This window comes from Miniopterus schreibersii (assembly GCF_964146895.1).
Source record: "Miniopterus schreibersii genome assembly, chromosome: 1".
In the NCBI taxonomy this organism is placed as follows: Eukaryota; Metazoa; Chordata; class Mammalia; order Chiroptera; family Miniopteridae; genus Miniopterus; species Miniopterus schreibersii.
Window position 1 is genome coordinate 137051008 of NC_138101.1, and position 19536 is coordinate 137070543.

At 42.8% G+C, this 19536-nt stretch overlaps 1 protein-coding gene across 1 annotated transcript in view; it reads left to right on the plus strand.

The window, feature by feature from the left end:
• The window catches only part of AVEN (apoptosis and caspase activation inhibitor), a 147985-nt gene that overhangs the window by 127743 nt on the left and 706 nt on the right, over positions 1-19536 (plus strand). The window contains exons 3-5 of the mRNA XM_081119113.1: positions 9900-9970; positions 15839-15934; positions 18624-18987. Coding sequence (XP_080975239.1) covers positions 9900-9970; positions 15839-15934; positions 18624-18987 — 531 coding nt within the window. The remainder of the gene's footprint in view (positions 1-9899; positions 9971-15838; positions 15935-18623; positions 18988-19536) is intronic.

Consider the following 19536-nt stretch of genomic DNA (forward strand, 5'->3'; position numbering starts at 1 on the left):
CGTCAAGAATAGGACCCGTGACACGGCCTTCTCATCAGTGACCTTGCCTATTCACCCCTCGCCATGCTCGAGCCAGGCTGGTCCTTGAATGGCCAAACTCCCCTCTATCTCAAGGCCTCGGCCCGTGTGGTTTCTGTGAGGACACGCTGACCTCCCAGACTCATTCCAGGTGGACTCAAAATCTAGAATTAAGAAAGTTTTACAAAGAAAACCAGGCTCTGGGATATGGAGAAGTTAATCAAAACTCACTTCCACATGTTCTATGTTGGCTGCATGAGTTGACCTCAGTAAAAAAGTATGTAGACTAATGGTTTCCTCTCTTCAGCTTGGGTATTGCTAGTGCTTGCTGGAGCTGCTCAATTGGAGACTTTTATGAAGAATATTAGGAAAATCCTTATGTGGTTTTGAAAAAGAGGCTTTATAGGATCTTAGGAGTGAGAATAGAAGCTGAAAGAGCTGTCAGCATCTAAAGGTGTGGATATGAATTTGTACTTTATGCTAAGAAGATGTGAATTCCTATTAGAGGTGATTTCAGTGAACTGAGCTAAGGTGCAGTAAGAAAATAATCAGACAAATCAAAGAGAAGACAAAAGGTAAGACTTTTTAACTCGTTAACTTATGAGACTCTGGCATACATTTAGCCAGTAAACAACAAATTGAAAGCATTCTCATAGTCCTGATAGAAGGGGGTTCAGGCATTTTCTCTAGCAAACCCCACAGTTTTCTCTAAATTGGAGGGCATGCTTCAAGCCATTTTTCCTTATCATGGGATTACAGCATTTGGGAATTTTAATTATTTAACATTATCCATGATGGAGAACTTTTAATTTCAATAAGAAACATTGGGCAGGTTAAAGTAGAAAGTACCATGTTTGAGAGACATAAATAATAGGGATAGTTAGACTTTCAAAAAGATAATCAGTGTAGGAAAGAAAATGAAATAATGAGAAGGAATGGATGACAGGCCAGAAAATTCAGGCAAGGCTCAACTCTGCTGTGGGACCCAGATACTGAGTTTCCTAGATCTTTGGAAAAGACAGTGTAAGCGTATTAGTGGGACTGTGCTGTTTCTGTACAAAACTAGAATTTTATCCCATACTTACCTCTTACCAGAATTGGAAAAAAAGTTGAAAGGCTTGTACTCTCTAAAATTTGTTTTAATTATAATTTGAGAAGCTTGAATGTTGCAAGTATTTCATTAAAATAATTGGAGGGAGCTCATACTTCAGTGAACACCGTCATTACACTCAAGCTGCGCCTTATTAACTGCCTCCTGAGTAAGATCTTCTAATAATTTGTCAGAGATTAGTTGCTTCCCCAGCCCATATTTGTTCTCCTTCTTCTCAAACTCCTGATTCTTATCTGGGCACATGGCCACTTGGGAAGAAATTAGTTATCTTGCATTCTTTGTGTCTTGATAAAATGATATGATATAGTTCTGGCTAAAAGAGAGATGAATAGAAGTGTTCTACGGTAGTGTCTAGGAAAACTTAGCGGGTAGATGGCGCATGCCTTTTGCCCTTTTCTTTGACTCTTTTTCCATCTTGCTGTCTGGAATTTTGATGGGGTAGCAGGAGGTCTGGTCATCATCTTTGATCATCTAGGAATGGCAGAGCAATGATCTGGAAGGAGTCTGGGCCACTATACCAGCCTTTGACTGCCTAAGTCTCGACTTTTTTAGTTTTTAAGCCATAATTTTTCAGGTCTTTGTTTAATGCAGCCAGACCTAATCCTAACTGACACACTATTTTACTTCAGAATAGTTCTAAATCTTATGACTTCATTGTCCACGAGAGGATTGATCTTTATATTCTTATTTATTTACCCTTGTCTAATCACTTTCAATCTTGGAGTTCTGTGCTAAAGTTTCATGTTGGCTTTGTTTCTGGAAACAATTGACCCGAGAAATTGTAGTAGACTGTCCACAGTGGTACAGGGTTAACATAGAATATTCGACTATTTTGAGGAAAACAGCTAGACTCTAAATTCTAGAATGTTAGCATCATCCTTCTATCATAAAGCCTAGAACCCTGTTATGGTACCTGAGTGTATTTCCTTTTACATAATCCTTGCAGATGGGGAAGCAAATTTTAGGGACATTGGGAAGATAGGCACATCTATTATGTAGTGCTCAATGTGGATATTTGATGCTCAGGGGCTTTGGGGGCCCCACACCTGGTGAGAAAGCTAATTATAAGTCACTGTTGAACAGGAGGAGAGATTTTTCTTACCTCTCTTGTTCTTTTAGCTCAACTTGACTTTTTTTTGTATTAATCACCGTAGTGGCTTGTATAGTCTTCCTCACAAAGACAAAGTGTTAGCTGTTGCTTTGTTTTAGGGTAAATATTGGAGTGCTTGACATCTGCATCTAGAAAAGCTCACCCATGGAAGTTAGAAGTTGGGGGTGGCAAGGATTTTTTATGTCCTATAGGCTGAACTATGATCATTTCTGAACTGATCTGTGTTAGCCTGTGGATTAGGATCCACCTTGACCTTCCAACTATGCCATCTCTCGTAGATGAGAACAGAGAAAGTCAGAGAGAAGAAAGGGTACGTTTCATTTTCTATATCAGCCATTGTGTTGACTATCGGGGCATATTCTTTTTTAATGAAGATTGTGAACTTGTCAACCTATAAAGTTTGTGTTTTCCCAGAGACATGGTGTCCTGGTTGAGGGCATATTCTAAGGACTGTGGGGGAAATAAAGGAAGGTGCTCATGATAAAAGCCAGGAAAATGGAGCTGAAAATGAAGTACTCATCCAGAACTCGTGATACATTTCTCTTGCTTTCTAGAGTTGGTTTCCAAAATAACGCACCACGGACATCTGGGCCAATTTTATGAGAAAAAGATCCAAATGCTGAGGACAGATTGGTAATTCCCAGTTATTAGAACTACGTATTATTAGGTGGGGGCACACTTTCCATCTTTTACAGGCACTCTTCATATGCACCTAAGTCTGTATTGTTGAAACTGAAAGTATTTGCTGGTTTCTCGTTACCCAGATAAAGATTATTCCTTTTAACCCCACCCAAACTTCCACTGGAGAGTTTGGTCATGTTAAGTACCTTTGCTTGGCAGAAAACTCTTTTGCTGATGGAGCCGAAAGGGTAAGCTTAAAATTCAAAGACAAGTTATCTATGACTAAGCTTTTAGAAAGCACAGTACTGCAGAATTCTAACAAGTTTATTGTCCACATTGCCACTGATCATAAGACATGTATTAGACCAATGTCAAGAAGTTAGGCAGAGTAAGAATCCTGGGTATCGTAAGTACAGTGACAGTGCTGGTATTTTTATTCCTCTGATGCTAACATTAGAATACCTAGAATTCCATAAAAATGCTCATTTTAAAAAAGTACTATAGTAGTTATTTAAGGGAACCCTGAGTGAATCTTTTCCTAAAAGGAATTCTATATTTTTGAGTTTGGATTTTCATATCTTCAAATGTCAGCATATCAAATATTAGCATACCAAATATCATAAACTATTTATTGAGTATCCGTTTTTGTTCTAGGGAATTCGGATAGCTGAGAAGCCTAGTGGAAATAGTAGAAAGACCTTTATTAGTTGTAGATATAATAAATGCTAGGAGCCAAGAGGTCTTGTTGTCCAGCCACTAACTGGCCCTGTGGCCTTGGTCACGCCACTCAGCCTCTCCAGACCTAAGGTTCTTCATTGTTCTATAAGGAGAAAGTTGCATGAATGGCATCTGTGTTTCCAGCTTTGAGATCTAGGGATGTTTTGCCTTAAATACATGCTGAGAAGGTCCCTGCCCTCAGGTAACTTAGCGTTTTGCTAGATTTCCTTCTGTTTGGTTCAGTTCCAGTAATAACTGCTTGTTGTTTACAAAGGAAAATACAACTGGAATATGTATTGTGCAGAAAGGAAAAGTCTCCCATAATCACAACTTCTGAGAGATAATCATTCTTAAAATAGGTATATAATTATCTCGATTTATATGTGTGCATATATTAGTATTTTTGTGATTTATATTTTGTGTGTATATGGATATCTCTATATATCTTATTCATACTCTACTAAAACTTGACTATTTTCATGTAACAGCTGAGTAATGGGTATCCATGTCAGTACATATAAAGCTACCTTATTTCTAAAATGGCCTCATGGAAGAATGTCACTAACTGAAAATTCAAGGTGCACCAAATACACACTTTGCCAAGTGGTCAAGTGTTAAATCATATTTGGCTGAAGCCAAAGCAAAATGTTACTGTCGTAACATGGATGTCTGAAATACAAGAAAAAAATCTGAAAATTTAATACAATGATTGAAATTGTATTATAAAAGTTGTTAGTAGCCAGATTTAATTTTGATGATGTACAGGCAGGCATTCTTGTTTCTCACCACTGTCTTCTGTTAGATTGTCCCCATAGTCACTCTATTGTATATTTGTGATACTAAGTAGCTGGTGGCTTTCAGTGGAAGTGGGCAGAGGAGCAAGATGTTGGGCCAGCTTTGCCAGAATCAAGGACTGCTGGTGGTACTTAGCAGTTAAACTTGTCCTCTCTAATAGTAACTAAGTATAAAGACCAGGTTATTGACCAAGTGAAGACTTATCTTTCATTAAACCCTGGACTTGGAGATTTGTGTGCTGATCATGAGTTTCACTGAAGGAATCCCAGCAATTGAAACATGGTGCACTGCTTGAAACATACTTTCGGAGTATTTTCAGAAGCATACTTAAGATTGCTGCTTCCCACATGTCTAATTTCCAACATTTTTGCTGCTTCACACAATTAGTTGATTGAAAAAAACCTGTCATTAATTTTATCTCTAGAAATGTGGCCTTCGAGCAATGTAGCTGACTTTCAAGATATAACAAAATTGTGTGTGTGACCTGCATCTCAGATTTCATTGCATCCACACCAACCTCAGCATTGTGGCTGAAATAGAATTATATAAAACTTTATTATGTAAGAAAAATGTGAACTCTCAAGGTACATCAACCTCACCCGTTTTAGCACATTCTAGTGGGTAAATTATGTTCTTAATAAGCAATCGTTGGATTTAGTAGGCCTGCTACTTTGATATTCTTATCTGCAAAGTAGAATATTCTGGAGTTTTTGTTGCTGTTGTTCAAGCAGCCTGTCTAACAGGCACTGGCTGCTCCTCTGTCATTTGAGGATGTTGTATGAGTTAAGTACACAGCAAGGCAGCCACAGCCTTTTATAAGTCATGGAATTAATCTTTGGCTGAAGAAGAGGGAAGAAAGTGCTGTACTCCTTTTATGACTCCTAGTTGTGTTCAATCCACTGTGCTGTGATTACTGTCTGAATATACAGCTGGTGAGTGCCACCAAAACTCTGAATGCTTATGACTCCTAAGACACTCACGTCACCATTTGTTCCATCGTCAACAGCTGGCTGTCACTGTTCTCTACTGGTTTCCAATCCCTACTTCTTCATTCGGCTTCACCGTTAGTGTGAGACCAGGAGCTCTCAGCAAGGGAATGAGGCAGGAGCAGAATCTAATGCACTGTTAACGTCCTGTGCTGCCCTACTTCAACATACAACATATAGAGTGTCTCCAGTTGTTTCCGCATGTGCACATGTCTGATGTACAGGATATGGGAGTGGCACATTTGGTAACACTACCATCCTTTTCATGCACGTCATGTTATAATTCAGGAAGAAAAATTTTGGGAACGTTTTCCAGAAGCATTCTTAATTTTAGGGTTCACCATTTCGACAAGTCTGAATGCTCCTTCGGGTTCAGTGAGAGGATTAGAGGGGTTGACATTCCTCAGTAGTCATTTTAACAAGTTTATTTTTCAAAAGAAGCCACTTTATTCTTTATTTATTAGGGTTTTTAAGTTGTGTTGTTTTGAAGTTTGATACCTGTAAACAAACTGTTTTAGGTATCTCATTTTTTCTCAGATAGCCATTGTTGGAATCTTACCTGTATTTGAAAGTAAATATTCAGATATTAAATATATATATAGTATGCCTTGTTTCAATACCGTCATCTTGTGCTGATTATATGTTATAGTAATCTGTGCAATCACAGGATTGTTTATAACAGAAGCTCAGGAATGCCAAAAATAACACTGATTAAGGCATTCAGCTATTTGGTTAACTTTTAAAAATCTACTGGATTGAGTTTTTTAAAGAATAGTTCTGATTTTATTGCCATTTTCAATTTCTTTTTAAAAAATTATTTTTTGATTACAGTTTATATTCAATATTATTTTATATTAGTTTCAGGTACATAGTATAGTTTGTTAGACATTCATAACTTTAAAAAGTGATTCTCCCTCAGTATTTCCAGTACCCCCCTGGCACCATGCATAGTTATTACAATATTGTTGATTATATTCCTTATGGTGTACTTTACATCCCTGTGACTGTTTTGTAACTACCAATTTCTACTTCCTAATCTCTTTATTTTTTTTCACCCCATCCCCCAACCCTCTACCCCTCTGGCAACCATCAGTCTGTTCTCTGCACCTATAAGTCTGTTTCTATTTTGTTTGTTTTTTAAACTTTTTCTTTTTAGTATGTTTTTATTGATTTCAGAGAGAGGAAGGTAGAGGGAGTGAGAGATAGAAATATCAATGATCAGAGAGTCATTGATCGGCTGCCTCCTGCACGTCCCCCACTGGGGATTGAGCCTGCAACCCGGGCATGTGCCCTGACCAGGAATCGAACTGTGACCTCCTGGTTTATAGGTCAATGCTCAACCGCTGAGCCACACCAACTGGGTTTTTGTTGTTGTTTTTTTTGTTAATCCTCACTGGAGCATATTTTTTCCACTGATTTTTACATCAATGTGAGAGAAAGAGAGAGAGACATAAATTGGTTGCCTCCCCCATGCATCCCAAGTGGGGCTGGGGATTGAACCTGCAACCCAGGTATGTGCTCTTGACTGGGATTTGAACCCTCGACCCTCTGGTGCACTGAGTCATGTCAGCGAGGGCTATTTTGTTCTTCAGATTCCACATATAAGTGAACTCATATAGTATTTGTTTTTCTCTGACTTATTTCATTTAGCATAATACCCTCTAGGTCTATCCATGATGTTGCAAATGGTAAGGTTTCATTCTTTTTTTTATGGCTGAGTAATATTCCATTGTATATATGTACCACAGCTTTTTAATCTACTTTTTTTTGATGGGCACTAGGGTTGCTTCCATAGCTTGGCTATTGTAAATAACACTGTAATAAACACAGGGGTGCATATATATTTTCAAATTAGTGTTTTGGGTCTCTTTGGATATATTCCTGAAAGTGGAATCTCTGGGTCATAAGGCAGTGTCATTTTTAATTTTTTGAGGTAACTCCATACTACTTTCCACAGTGGCTGCACCAACCTGCCTTCCCACCAACAGTGCATGAGGGTTCCCTTTTCCCACATTCTCGCCAACACTTATTGTTTGTTGATTTATTGATGATAGCCCTTCTGATAGGTATCAGGTGATATTTCATTGTGGTTTTAATTTGCATTTCTCTGATGCTTAGTGACGTTGAACATCTTCTCACATGATTGTTGGCCTTCTGTATTTCTTCTTTGGAAAAGTATTTATTTACATCTTTTGCCCATTTTTAAAATTGGATTGTTTGTTGTTTTGGTGTTGAGTAGTTTGAGTTCTTTATAAATTTTGGATATTAACCCCTTCTTAGATGTATTATTGGTGAATGTCTTCTCCCATTCAGTAGGTTGTCTTTTCATTTTGTTGATGGTTTCCTTTTCTGTGCAAAATCTTTTTAATTTGATGTAGTCCTATTTATTTTTTTCTTTTATTTCCCTTGCCTGAGGAGATAAATCAGAAAAAATATTGCTAAGAGAAAAGTCCAAGATTTTACTGCCTGTGTTTTCTTCTAAGAGTCTATGGTTCCAAGTCTTACATTTCAGTCTTTAATTAATTTTGAGTATATTCTTGTATATGGTGTAAGAAGGTGGTCTAGTTTCATTTTGTTGCATGTATATGTCCAGTTTTCCCAACAGCATTTATTGAGTGGACTGTCTTTACCTCATTTTATGTTCTTATGTCCTTTGTCAAATATTAATTGACTGTAAAAATGTGGGCTTATTTCTGCACTCTCTATTCTGTTCCATTGATCTGTGTGTCTGTTTTTATGCCAGTACCCCACTGTTTTATTATTATAGGCTTATAGTATAGTTTGATATCAGGTAGCCAGGTTGATTTTTAATTTATTCATTTATTATTTATTTCATATATTGGCCACTCATATTTCTTATTCTCACCCCTTTTCTTGTTTTCTATTAGGTGGTTTTATTCTGATTGATTTACAAAAGCTCTTTCTATGCAAGAGATGTTAACTCTTTGCCAATATGTGGTACAAATGTTTATCACCAGAGACTATGGTTTGTATGACTGTTACATTTTAGGATTTATTGGGGTTTTTGGGGCCTTTCAATAGTACTTTTTAAAAATTAATATTGCACAGATATTTACAAAGAAACCACACATATCACAATACACATAGGCATCCACATCCATATGCAAGACCTTATTAATTATATTGTTCAGAATCTTTATATCATAATTTTTGATGGATCATATTGATTTGCCAATGACTAGGAGTAATGACTTTACCCTTTTTCATGATAAAGAACGTTGCTCTTGGCCCTTTTGGCCTTGAATTTGATCTTGTCAGATATTAATGTCGTGACCCATGTGTTTTGAAATTGGTGGGGTTGGTGTAGGTTTTTTTTTTTTTAAATCCTCACCCTAGGATATATTTTTATTGCTTTTTAGAGAGAGAGGAAGAGGGAAGGGGGAGAGAGAGAAACATCCATCAGTTGCCTCCCCTCCACACCCCGACCAGGCTGGGACCTGCAAGCTTTTTGGTGGGTACGGAGCCTGCTCCAACCAGCTGGGCCCCCCCGCCTGGGCATGTAGGTTTTATCTTTCAGTTTATCTTTGTCGGTCTCTTTAATTTTGTGTTCTTGACCCCTCCCCTCTCTTAATGTAGAAATAAAGACAAATAGATGGTTAAATCACCTGAGAGGTGTCACAGCAGGAGGAAGTGCGCTGTGCCTGGGCTCCTGGCGTAGAAATCGAGGACAAGTGGCAGGAGTGTGGGGCCTCCAGACAGGGAGAAGGAGTCAAGGAGACATGAGGACGGTGTGGGATGCGGAGGACGTTTGGGATGTGAGCAGGACCGACTCCAGAGCAGGGAGTCTGAATAAACAGGAAGGAATGTGGGCCAATGAGGTAGGACCACAGTTTGGAGGCTCCTGAAAGCCAGGCAGAGACGTAATTCTTCCCTGAGAATTAGCTGTCAGACGCAGATACCCAGACAGACACACACCAGGTGGGCCCAGCCAGGCCGCCCCGCAGGCCCGGCTCTCGGGCTCCGCATGCCCATCTCGCACCCGCATTCTCCCGTGTTCAGAGCGCTCAGAGCAGTGGGCCGCGGGTCATGGGCACTAATCTGAGACATGTTTTGTGAGTTTTATCTTGCACTTGACATTTGAGGCGGGTGATTGTTGGAGTGATGGGAGAGGTTCATGACCTCGCCTCCAGGAGATATTTTAAGCCTGCCATGTTGCATTCCCTTCAGTCCTAGCCTTCCCCTTCCTTTCCCGCAGTGCCTTCCCCCAGAATCATAAATGCTGGTTTCCTTGCGGCCTTACGCAGAGACTCGAAAGCACGGGAGATACGGGGAGGCGGCCGTGCCTGCTGGCCCGGCTGCTTGGCCGCCTGTCACGGAGCCCCGGGCGGCGGCCTCCCGGGCATGGAACGAACAGCAGGTGCAGCTGCGCGGCGTTTCAGGGGCCCGCCACCCCACTGGGGGAGACCGCTGCATTCAGGACGGCCAGCTCCTCGGAAGTGGAGCTCTTCCTCGGAGAGCGGGTTTGGAAAGCTGAGCGTTTTCCTGTGGCTTTTGCATAAAGTGGCGTTTCTGATTCTAGGGGACTCCTTCGCGCAGTTCCGGTTTGCTGAGGAGAAGGAGTGGGACAGCGAAGCCTCACGGCCACAGCAGGTAAGCGGGTCAAGCCGAAGACCGACCCCGCGGGTATTATTGTGAGGTAGAGTCTTTACGTAGAAAAGTTTGGCAACTCATGTCCAGTCTAAGTTACCTGAACCGCTCATAAAGCTCTCGGGGAGCTCCAGGGTCGCGGGTGCCCGGAGCTGGAGCTGGAGCTCACCTTCCCCTTGCCCGCCTGTGGGCTGCTCGCGCAGGCTGGGTTCACGGGGGCAGGCGAGTCATGGTTCTGAGTGGATACGCTGCCATTTGGGCTTCCCCCTTTTCCATTTCCGTGACAATCCCCTTCCCTTAGGGTTGACAATTAGTTTTTTTCCTCCCACGTTGTTTTTGGTGTTGAGAAAAATCCTTTCTGGCCTTAAAGAACTCTTCTTCCAGAATTAGGAGAGTAAAGCTATAGAATAGGAACAAATACCGTAGAGGGCTCTCAGTGAGTCCATAAAGCCGAATATTTTATTCACTTTGTATTCATGCCATATTTTTTCCCCAGGGAGTTTTGGTTATTTTTCAAGCACTATTTCACCAACTCTTTTCTTATGAAAGATAACAGGTATATTCGCCCCTTTGAGATGCACAGAGACGTGGTGGTGGCTCGGTGGTGCTCCCCGATTCCGGGGCTAGGGCATGCTCCCCGGTGCAGTGATTAGACAGTCTGCTCGCAGCCTCAGGTGGCGGAGCAGCAGAACCCAAAGGTGGGGCGCCCTTCTCCCCATTCTGCTACCAGCTCAGTGCACACACTCATTTTATCTCCAGTGCACACACTGGAAGTGGTTAGTTGCTTGGGATGGACAGTTTGTCTTATACAAACTGAGGAGACGGGAATTACTGTTAAAGGACTGCCTGCCACTTTGCAAAGAGTACATATTATACGGAAAGTTGAGAATTAAAAATATTTGTCTTTGCTTGAGTCTCTTCAGGCACATACCCCACATACAATTTAGAATTCCAGGACAGGCTGAAAACTGACAAACCGACATCACTGACAAATATGGTGAAAACCAAACAACTCACATTTCAACTCCTTTTGTGTTTTTTAAAAAATTGATTTGAAAAAGAGGAAGGGAGAGAGATGTGAGAGAGAAACATTGATCGGATGCCCCCGCATGCGCCCCAACTGGGGATCGAACCCACAACCTGGGTATGTGCCCTGATCAGGAATTGAACCCGCCACGTTTAGGTGCATGGGACAACACTCCAACCGACTGAGCCACACTGGCCAGGGCTCATCTCCTTTTGAACTATGTTGGCAACCAGAGAAAATTACAATTATCATGAGAGTTTCAAATAATTTTAAGGTTCTTCATCAAAACACTTAGCACCTGTTATTTACTGGATATTTTATTAGACGCAGTGTATTCAAAGGTGGATAAGACAGAGACTGTGCTTGTTCGTCACCCCAGCGCCTTACCCTAGTGGCTGACATATAGTAGATGATTAGTAAATGTTTTTATGCAATAAATGAAAAAGAGTAGAACATTAAATAAGTGGTGTAATGAATGAATGAACATAATTCTGAAAGAGACAGTTACTGGGCTGCACTAAAAGCCTTTTAGTGCAGTTCCTGACACGGATGAAACACTCAAAACTACTGGAAGTGACTGAGAGCAGTACCATGGGAAAAAGATCATTTGAATGGGCCTTTGTGGATGAGTCTGATCTGGTCGTCCTGCTGAGGGGGTAACAGGAGAACAGAAGGTGAGCTGCAGGGCCAGGCCTTGCTTGGCGGGGGAGTGTGGCTGGAGGGTAGTTTTCCCGGGGAGGAGGCTTCAAGGGCAGGTCTGGGCTAGTTGGTACCAGCGGTTTGGTCTTCATTTTCCTCTGGGGCAGATTAGCATGTAGGAGAGAGCCTCGGCTTTGGAGACAAACCTGAGTGTGAATCCTTGTTCTGTGACTTGGGCTAACTCTTTTTCTTTTCTTGTTTTCTCATCTGTAAAATGGAACTAATAATAAAATATAACTTGGAGCTGTAATAAGAATTAAATTCAATAATAGTGCAGTCCCTGACATGGATGAAACACTCAAAACTAGCTTTATGACTATTATTTGTTAATAAGAGTTTTATTTAGCAGGAAAATGGAAATGGCTAGATTTGACCTCAGCCTTTGGGAAGCGGGGACTGAAGAGGTCAGAGGCTGGAGGCTGGGAGACCAGTTAGGGAGGAGATTATGTTGGGTAAATGAGAAGGGATGAGGGCCTGACAGCGTGAGGCAGCGAGGGTGGAAAAGGGGTTCAGATAGATGGGACCTCAGCAGAGGACGGGGTAGCATGTGCCGCTGACCAGATATGAGACATAGGGACGAGGGAGATTTGTAGTGGAGCTACGCTTTCCAGCTGGGTGACCAGGTGTAGCTGGGTGACCAGGTGAGTGGTGATGGCATTAATGGAGCAAAAGAAGAGTTGAAAGAAGGAGTTTGATTTTGAACATATTGAGTTGAGGTATTGGTAGGACACATCAGAAACTGAATTTACCATTTCCCCATCAAAACTGTTTTCTGTCCCAGTTAAATCCTTCTTCTTGTATACTTGAGAGACAGGAGCTTATGTGTACATGTGTGTGTATACACATACATATATGTGCATTTCTACTCATGCTCCCTCCATCCCCAGTGCAACCAGTGGCACAAGACAATAAAGAGCAAGAGGAAATAGTAGGAGTTTGATAGTGGGGCATGTTAGGGCCTCAGAGGACATCCTTATGGGAGAGGGACCCAGCCCATCATGCTGATGTGCCTTCGTTTCTTTGTAGTTCACATGCAGGCTGATGGAGACCTGGTTGTTGGGGTCTCCGCTTTAGCTGTGTTGGTTCCTGTCACTATAGGGGGCTGTCCTTAGGTCTATGAGTGGGATTTTCACATCTTTCTTTTGGACAGTGTGGAGACATGTGTGGAAGGAAGGTGGGAGAACTTCTTTGGGTGAAAAAATACATCTTTTTTTTAATCACCTTTTTTTCATTGCATTTTTCATTTTTGTTGACATAGTGACTTATTTATTCAGCAGAGTTTCCTTGAGTGACTGCTGAGTGCTGGGTGAGATGCAGTGGATCCTGAATGCCTGGTTTCTAAAGGTTAGACTCTCAGGTCCACCCTCCAGAGTCCAGTTCTGAGTGAGGCCTGAGAATCTATGTCTTGAAAAGCTTCCAGCTTTGTAAAAAGGGTGCCAGATTTGAGCACTTCTGTCAAGTGTACTGTGGTCCCTGAGTCCAACATGAACATGGCCAGTGCTCTAGCTCCTGAGGAAGGCGTGATAGTCTGAGTAAAGGCCATGGTGACTGCTCCTGGAAAAGGAAGAAGGAGAACTAAAGAAAAGGAAAGCAGTTCTAGACTTTTTTAAAGCTGCAAAGTGGAGTTTCTAGCAGGTTCTTTGGTCACCAAATAGTGTACCTTTACACAGACTCTGAGACTCAGAGCCTAATAAGGTTCCTGGACAGAGGAGCCTTCAGGATTACAGATTCTCACCACCCAGACAGACTTGTGTGCACACTGATGGCAGAGGCGGGGAGTGTGGGGACTTTGTCTAACAGTCGAGGCTGGCTTCCCTCTGCCAGCCTAGGATTATACGGGAGTGAAGGCAGCAGGGTGTTCCGGCGTTGCAGACCAGGCTGTGACTCCAGCTGCAAGTGACTCCAGCTGGTCAAGTGGATATGGGGACTGGGCTCTCCAGACAAGTATAACCTACCGATTATTTTAAAATATGTAGCAGATAGCTAATTCGTGGTTGTTATTCCAATTAAACCTATTTTAAAATTCATGCTTTACTGTTACAATTCAATTCAGCTCCCTTTATATCTAAGGCTTTCAGCTTTAGCCCTTTAGGGGGCAAAGTGGTGATGAAAAAAGGACAGTCTTACAAAGCAGCATTTGGTGGCAGGCTCTAGGCTCTGGTACTCCTGCAAGGGGACAAGGAGCAATCACCTTGTTGGCTCGAAGTGTCTCGACGGCATCATGGAGGTGGTACAGTGTCAGCTGGGCCTTGGGTGATGGTGGGAATTAGAAATGTGGGGGAAGGAGACATTCCAGTAGCAAACACAGCCCAGTGCCCATCATTCAGAACGCGGCTCACAAGCCACAGCTGTCCCTTCCCTATTTCTGTGGTCGGTCTCACAAACTTCATTTTTTATGATGTACCTTCTTATCACATTGCACGTGATGCAAGAGGGCAGAGGACATTTGGATACTTTTAGCCAGACCCCAGCACGTCTCAGCAGTTCTCTAGGGAGTTAAGAGAACAATAGGTCACAGAGGGAAAGTTCTTGCTCTTTTGTAGACTGAATTAAGGGGGGCTACGTGTGTGACTTTGCAGAGCCCTTGGCCAGTTTGTAATTTAGTGACTTAGCCATGTGTTGATCATTCAGGATCACTGCTTACTAGTGGGTTGAGTGAGTCTCTTCAAACTGGAGAACAAAGACTTGGCCACATTGCTTGTGATCACGCACTGAGGTGCTGAGTGCAGGGCTGAGGAAAGGCCTGGACACCTGCTGAATTGCTCACTTTCTTATCAGGACTTTGCTACCCTCCATCCTGTTCCCTAAATACTTTTTCTTTTTAGATGTAAGTTCCTTTTTTCCAGCACAAGGGGCACAATTGGTGCTGGTGACATTGCTTACCTAAGAGCCAGCCACCTTTGGAAAGTTTCAGAAGGGCAGTTGAAGAGCCAGCTTGTTTCTTTCGATCCTGGGCACTGCTGTTGCGGGGATTGGGGGTCAGAGTGGGTCTGGGTTTAGTTTCTGGGTTCTTCTTGAGCCCACCAGGATGACTATGCATCTGCATCATAAACTCATCTGCCCGAGGCGTTCAGGATTCGACTAGATAGATGAGCCCTGGGTTTTGTTCTAACTCAAAGTTAGTGATTATAGAAGATGTGGTTGCAGTGGTAGGTGAGTTGGTCAGTGATGTTTGCCTCTAATGTGTGGTCACTGTAACCACCTTTCCATTTTTTCCTTTCTTTGGGCAGCCAGGGCACCGAGAAGCAGCTGTTACACTATTATTAAGCCATGTGATGATCTGGGATGTTTTTTCAAATACTGTCAACTTGGGAGGCCATTGCATGGATATGACTTGGCTTCTATGAATGGGGAGGGGGTCAAAAGGAGCTGTTAGTGTTGGCCTTACTCTCTGCTAGCACACTGCTAGCGGGTGGGCTTTCATTCTCTGCCCTCTGGTTAGCAGGAACCTCACAGGCTCCTTTGCTGTGCCTCTCTACCGCAGCTCACTGCCTGGACAGCTCTTCCCTCCTCTCTCGAGGGTCATCCACCTGTATCTGAGGGAGGTGTCCACTTAGATTTCACTGAATACCCATTTTTTAGTTTGCCAGGAAGTCCAAGAGTGTCCAGTTTCACCCTGGCCAGTGTTTCTCAGTGGTGAGAGCGTCGGCCCACGCGCCAAAGGGTTGTGGGTTTGATTCCCGGCCCCGGTTGGGTGCATGTGGGAGGCAGCCAATCAGTGTGTCTCTCTCACATTGATGTTTCTCTTTCTCTCCCTGTCCCTCCCTCCCTTGAAAGTCAATGGAACAAATATCCTCCAGTGAGGATTAACAATAACAAACAACAAAAGAGCGTCCTGTCCGGTTTCCAGGATACCATGCATTCTTGACAGTGGGGGGGTGATCTGTGGCTCAAGAAGGTGGTTCTTGGTTTTGCTCATCTTAATGCAGAGGTGATAGACATAACCACATCAACTGTGATTTATTATCTGATGTACTCCCAGCTCAATGTAAATCATCCCAGGGGATTTATTTAGTTACTTTCGTTTTCTGCTCTTTTATTTCTAGGAGGTCACATGTCATCATCACCAGAAATACGTATCATATGCACATGTATGATCTGTGCCTCTTTCTTATTTACTTACTTATTTATTTACTTATTTATAGAATTCAGCATTTTATGTGGACTGTGAGTCACTGGTTCAAGCCCTTCAAGAACTGCCTCTGTCACTCCGACTCAATGTTGCTGCTGAATTGGTCCAGGTAAAAACACTGATGGCATCTTCAAGCTGGTGTGGATTAGGGTAGGAGAAGACAAAGAATGAAAAAGAACCCATGGCAGGATGTCTCAGACGCAGCCTTTCCTTTCATAAAGCTGAGGGGTTTTTTTGTTATATATTTTTTATCAGCGTTTTATAAAGTTTTAAGGGAGAATGAGTGTTTCTTTGTGTGTTTTTTTTTTTTTGAAAAATTTTTTATATTTTTGATACATTTTAAGGAATCAAATGTAATGGAGTTGAATGAAAAAGTATAAAGTCTGGCTGGTATTTTCCTCACAATATTTATGTTGGGTACTAAGGACATAGTGGTCAAGTAGATAGACAGACATGGTGCCTGCCCTTGTGGAGCTTAATCGAGATTATCACACAAATGTCCAAATTGTGATAATTGCTATGAAGGAGAAATAAGTGTGGGATTATAAAAGGGAACCTGGTCTACTCTGGTGTAAGTAGGGATGGATTTTCTGAGGAAGTGACAGATAAGCTGAGACCCAAAGGAGGACATTGGAATTGGAATTCAGTTAGATCTACGGGAACAGCAGCTAGCAGGAGCGTGCTAGACGGAGAGTAGACTGAGGGGTTGGGGTGGGCATGCTTATTGGTTAAACTGCACTTACAGGAGGAGAGGAGATGAGGGGAGGCAAGTTAGGGGGCTATTACACAGGTCCAGGTGAGTAATACTGTAGCTTGGACTAGGGTGATGATGGTAGAGATGGCACAGAATTGGACTCTTTAAAGGGATACTTCAAAAGAAAAATTAAGAGGACTTGGTAAACGACTGAAATGGAGAGAGAGCAGGCAAAGAATTATTCTAGGTTTTCCAGCTTGTGCAACTCAGTGGTAGGTGGTAACCAGAGGGGTGAGGTTTGGACATTATGGGTTTGTACCTCTGAGATATCAAAGTGAAAATATTAGTCAAATTATAGTTCAGAATTAAGCACTGGGAGTAGAAATTTGGGAGGTATCTATATAAAATGGCATTTGAGAGGAAATAGCCCAAGGACTGTACTATAAGGAACTTCAAAATTTAATTGTGGCTCCATTGAATTTTTTTTTTTAAAGTGAAACCCTGGACAGTATTAATTTTAAATAGAACCCTAACAGCTAAAATGATCAACTTTGTTCGGCAGTTGAATGTGATGCTGTTCCTATTGCACTTGCTAGTCTCACATTTAGGGCAGCAGGCGGAATTCAGGGCTGGAGGACAGTGAGGGGCGGAGAAGTGGAGAGGATGGCATTGGCCTCTGAGGATCACTGAGGCTTCTTTAGGAATGTGGGGGGTATCTGGGGTTGTCTCAGTGACCGAGAGAGGCTACATTTTCTGCTGGGTGTCCGGGTGTTCAAGGTTCTGATGTGTTTAGTCCCACACAATGAGGAATGGTTAACAGAACACATCAGGGAACCACTGAGATGAAGGTGACGGGGCGCCCAGGACTCAGGAGAGAAACAGGAAGTGTTGTATTTGGAAGTGAAGGACGAGTTGGCGGCAGGCTTAGAGTAAAGGTGTATAATAACTACAGTAATACTGAAAACCTGCCTAAATTGTTTTTAAACCCCTCTCCTGCCTTCTGTGCCCTGATGCACAGCAGTTATTCTCAACTGTGTTTGCACATCAGAAACCCGGCGGGGAGGTAAGAAAAACCAAAACAATGCCAGACACCCAGGTCCAGACGATGTCTGGAAACAAAGCTATTCCAGGACTAGAAGAGAGGACCACACCCCAGCATCGCCCTGCACACTGACAATATGAGCATTTGAATTTGTGCACACTGTCATACTATCTTAGAAGCCCTGAAGAGTTATTAGCAAATTGGATCTGCTCAAGATGCTTAACTACAAATAGGGGACGGTGCTGCCAATAGTAGCTGAATTTCATTCTGCACCTGTCCACTCCGATGCTGTGCTGTGCTGGTTGTGCCAGGCCTCCCTGCAGAGCAGTGGTTCTCAGCCTAGCTCTGCATTACAATCACCTGGGAGTTTTTACCTTTTATTAAGTTATAACATAGTTACACCCGTGGACTTGGCATCCAAATGAACAATCAGAATGTTCCCAGCGCTGCAGAAGCCACCCCTCTCCCACTGCTCTGGGCCACTGTTTCCCTAAAACCACTATCCTGACTTCTAATACCAAAGGTCAGTTTTGCCTGTTTTTGGCTTTTTACAAATACAGTCAAATAGTATGTTTTCTTTCATGTCTGGCACTTTTCACTGAATACTGAGTCAGTCTTTTTCTTCTTGGTGAGCTTGCCCTTCACCTTTATATTTTTGCTTTTAAGTACAGTGAACAGATCTGGTTTGCTAGTTACTTCTCAGTCCTTTTACAGAGGTTTAACTCATCACTGACTTCAGTGTACATTCAGGTGGACCTATGGCACTGTCATTTCTCAGGCCTGATGGAAGACAAGGCCCTTTAGATTTCAGCTCCGAGTTAGCACAGAGCTGAGGTGGGCAGAGTGGGGGGTGCAGCCCTCTTATGTTTCAGTGAGGTCACCCACATCTACCCATATCATTAAAGGAGGTGCTGTGGCAATCCTGCACCAGAGACCCATGTGACCTTCCTGTCTGAATTGTTTCCTACTCCACAGCTTGATGGCTTCCTTAGCTTCTGTTTCTGCTTAAGCAAATATGGCAGGACCCACATGTTCAGCTCAGTTGTTATGCCTCTCTTTCAGACCGCCCTTCCTTTAGAGCTTCCTCAGGTGAAACCAAAGAGAAGTGATGAAGGCAAGGGACTGGGCATGCAGTTAAGAGGGCCGTTGGGGCCTGGAGGAAAGGGGTCCGTGTCTGAGTTGAAATCTGTGGCTGCCGGCTGCCCCATGTACCTTGGTAAAGATAGCCCAAGACCAGGCCCTTCGGAGGCTTCCCAGAAACCTGCTTCCCCACTGCAGTCAGCAGCAGACCATTTGGAAGAAGAATTAGACCTGCTGCTTAATTTAGATGCGCCTGTAAAAGCGGGAGACAACATCTCACCAGACCAGACACCTCAGGACCTGGAATCTGAGAAAGATGGGGAGGATGTGGCCCAAGAAGAAAGAGGTACGGTCTTCATTTTACTCCCTATGTATCTTCTTGATTCTGGTGCTTTTGTGAGAACAGCCTCACCCGCATCACATCCCCACACATCTCCATCAGTGTCTGACATCGATCTGGCTTTGTCCACTGACAGCTATTTCTGTGCGCACATCTCTGCCTCCCCTGAGCCAGCCTTTCTGGCAACATTCCTCTCAAGGTGCTGGGCTTCCGAAGCTGCTACCTGCCCGACTGCAGTGTTAAACCGGGGCTGCGAACTGAACTTGTGCTGTGAAAAGGCATTAAGATCTTTGTAGCCCTCAGCTGTGCAGCAGCAGGCCTTTTAATCGACTGTGTGAACAGCCCAGTTAACCATCTTTTCCTGTGTCTTGCTTGCTGTTTTGATCTTATTTTTTACAAGAGAAGAACACATCCTCATTTGTGCATGTCCTGTGAGGTGGTGGCCCATCTGATGTGGAGAGACCTAGGGCAACGGCCTTAGCCATATACTGCATTCAAGAGCCCTTAGTGGCTTTCCAGGATTGTTACAATAGTAAAAAGAAAACCAAGCTGTTG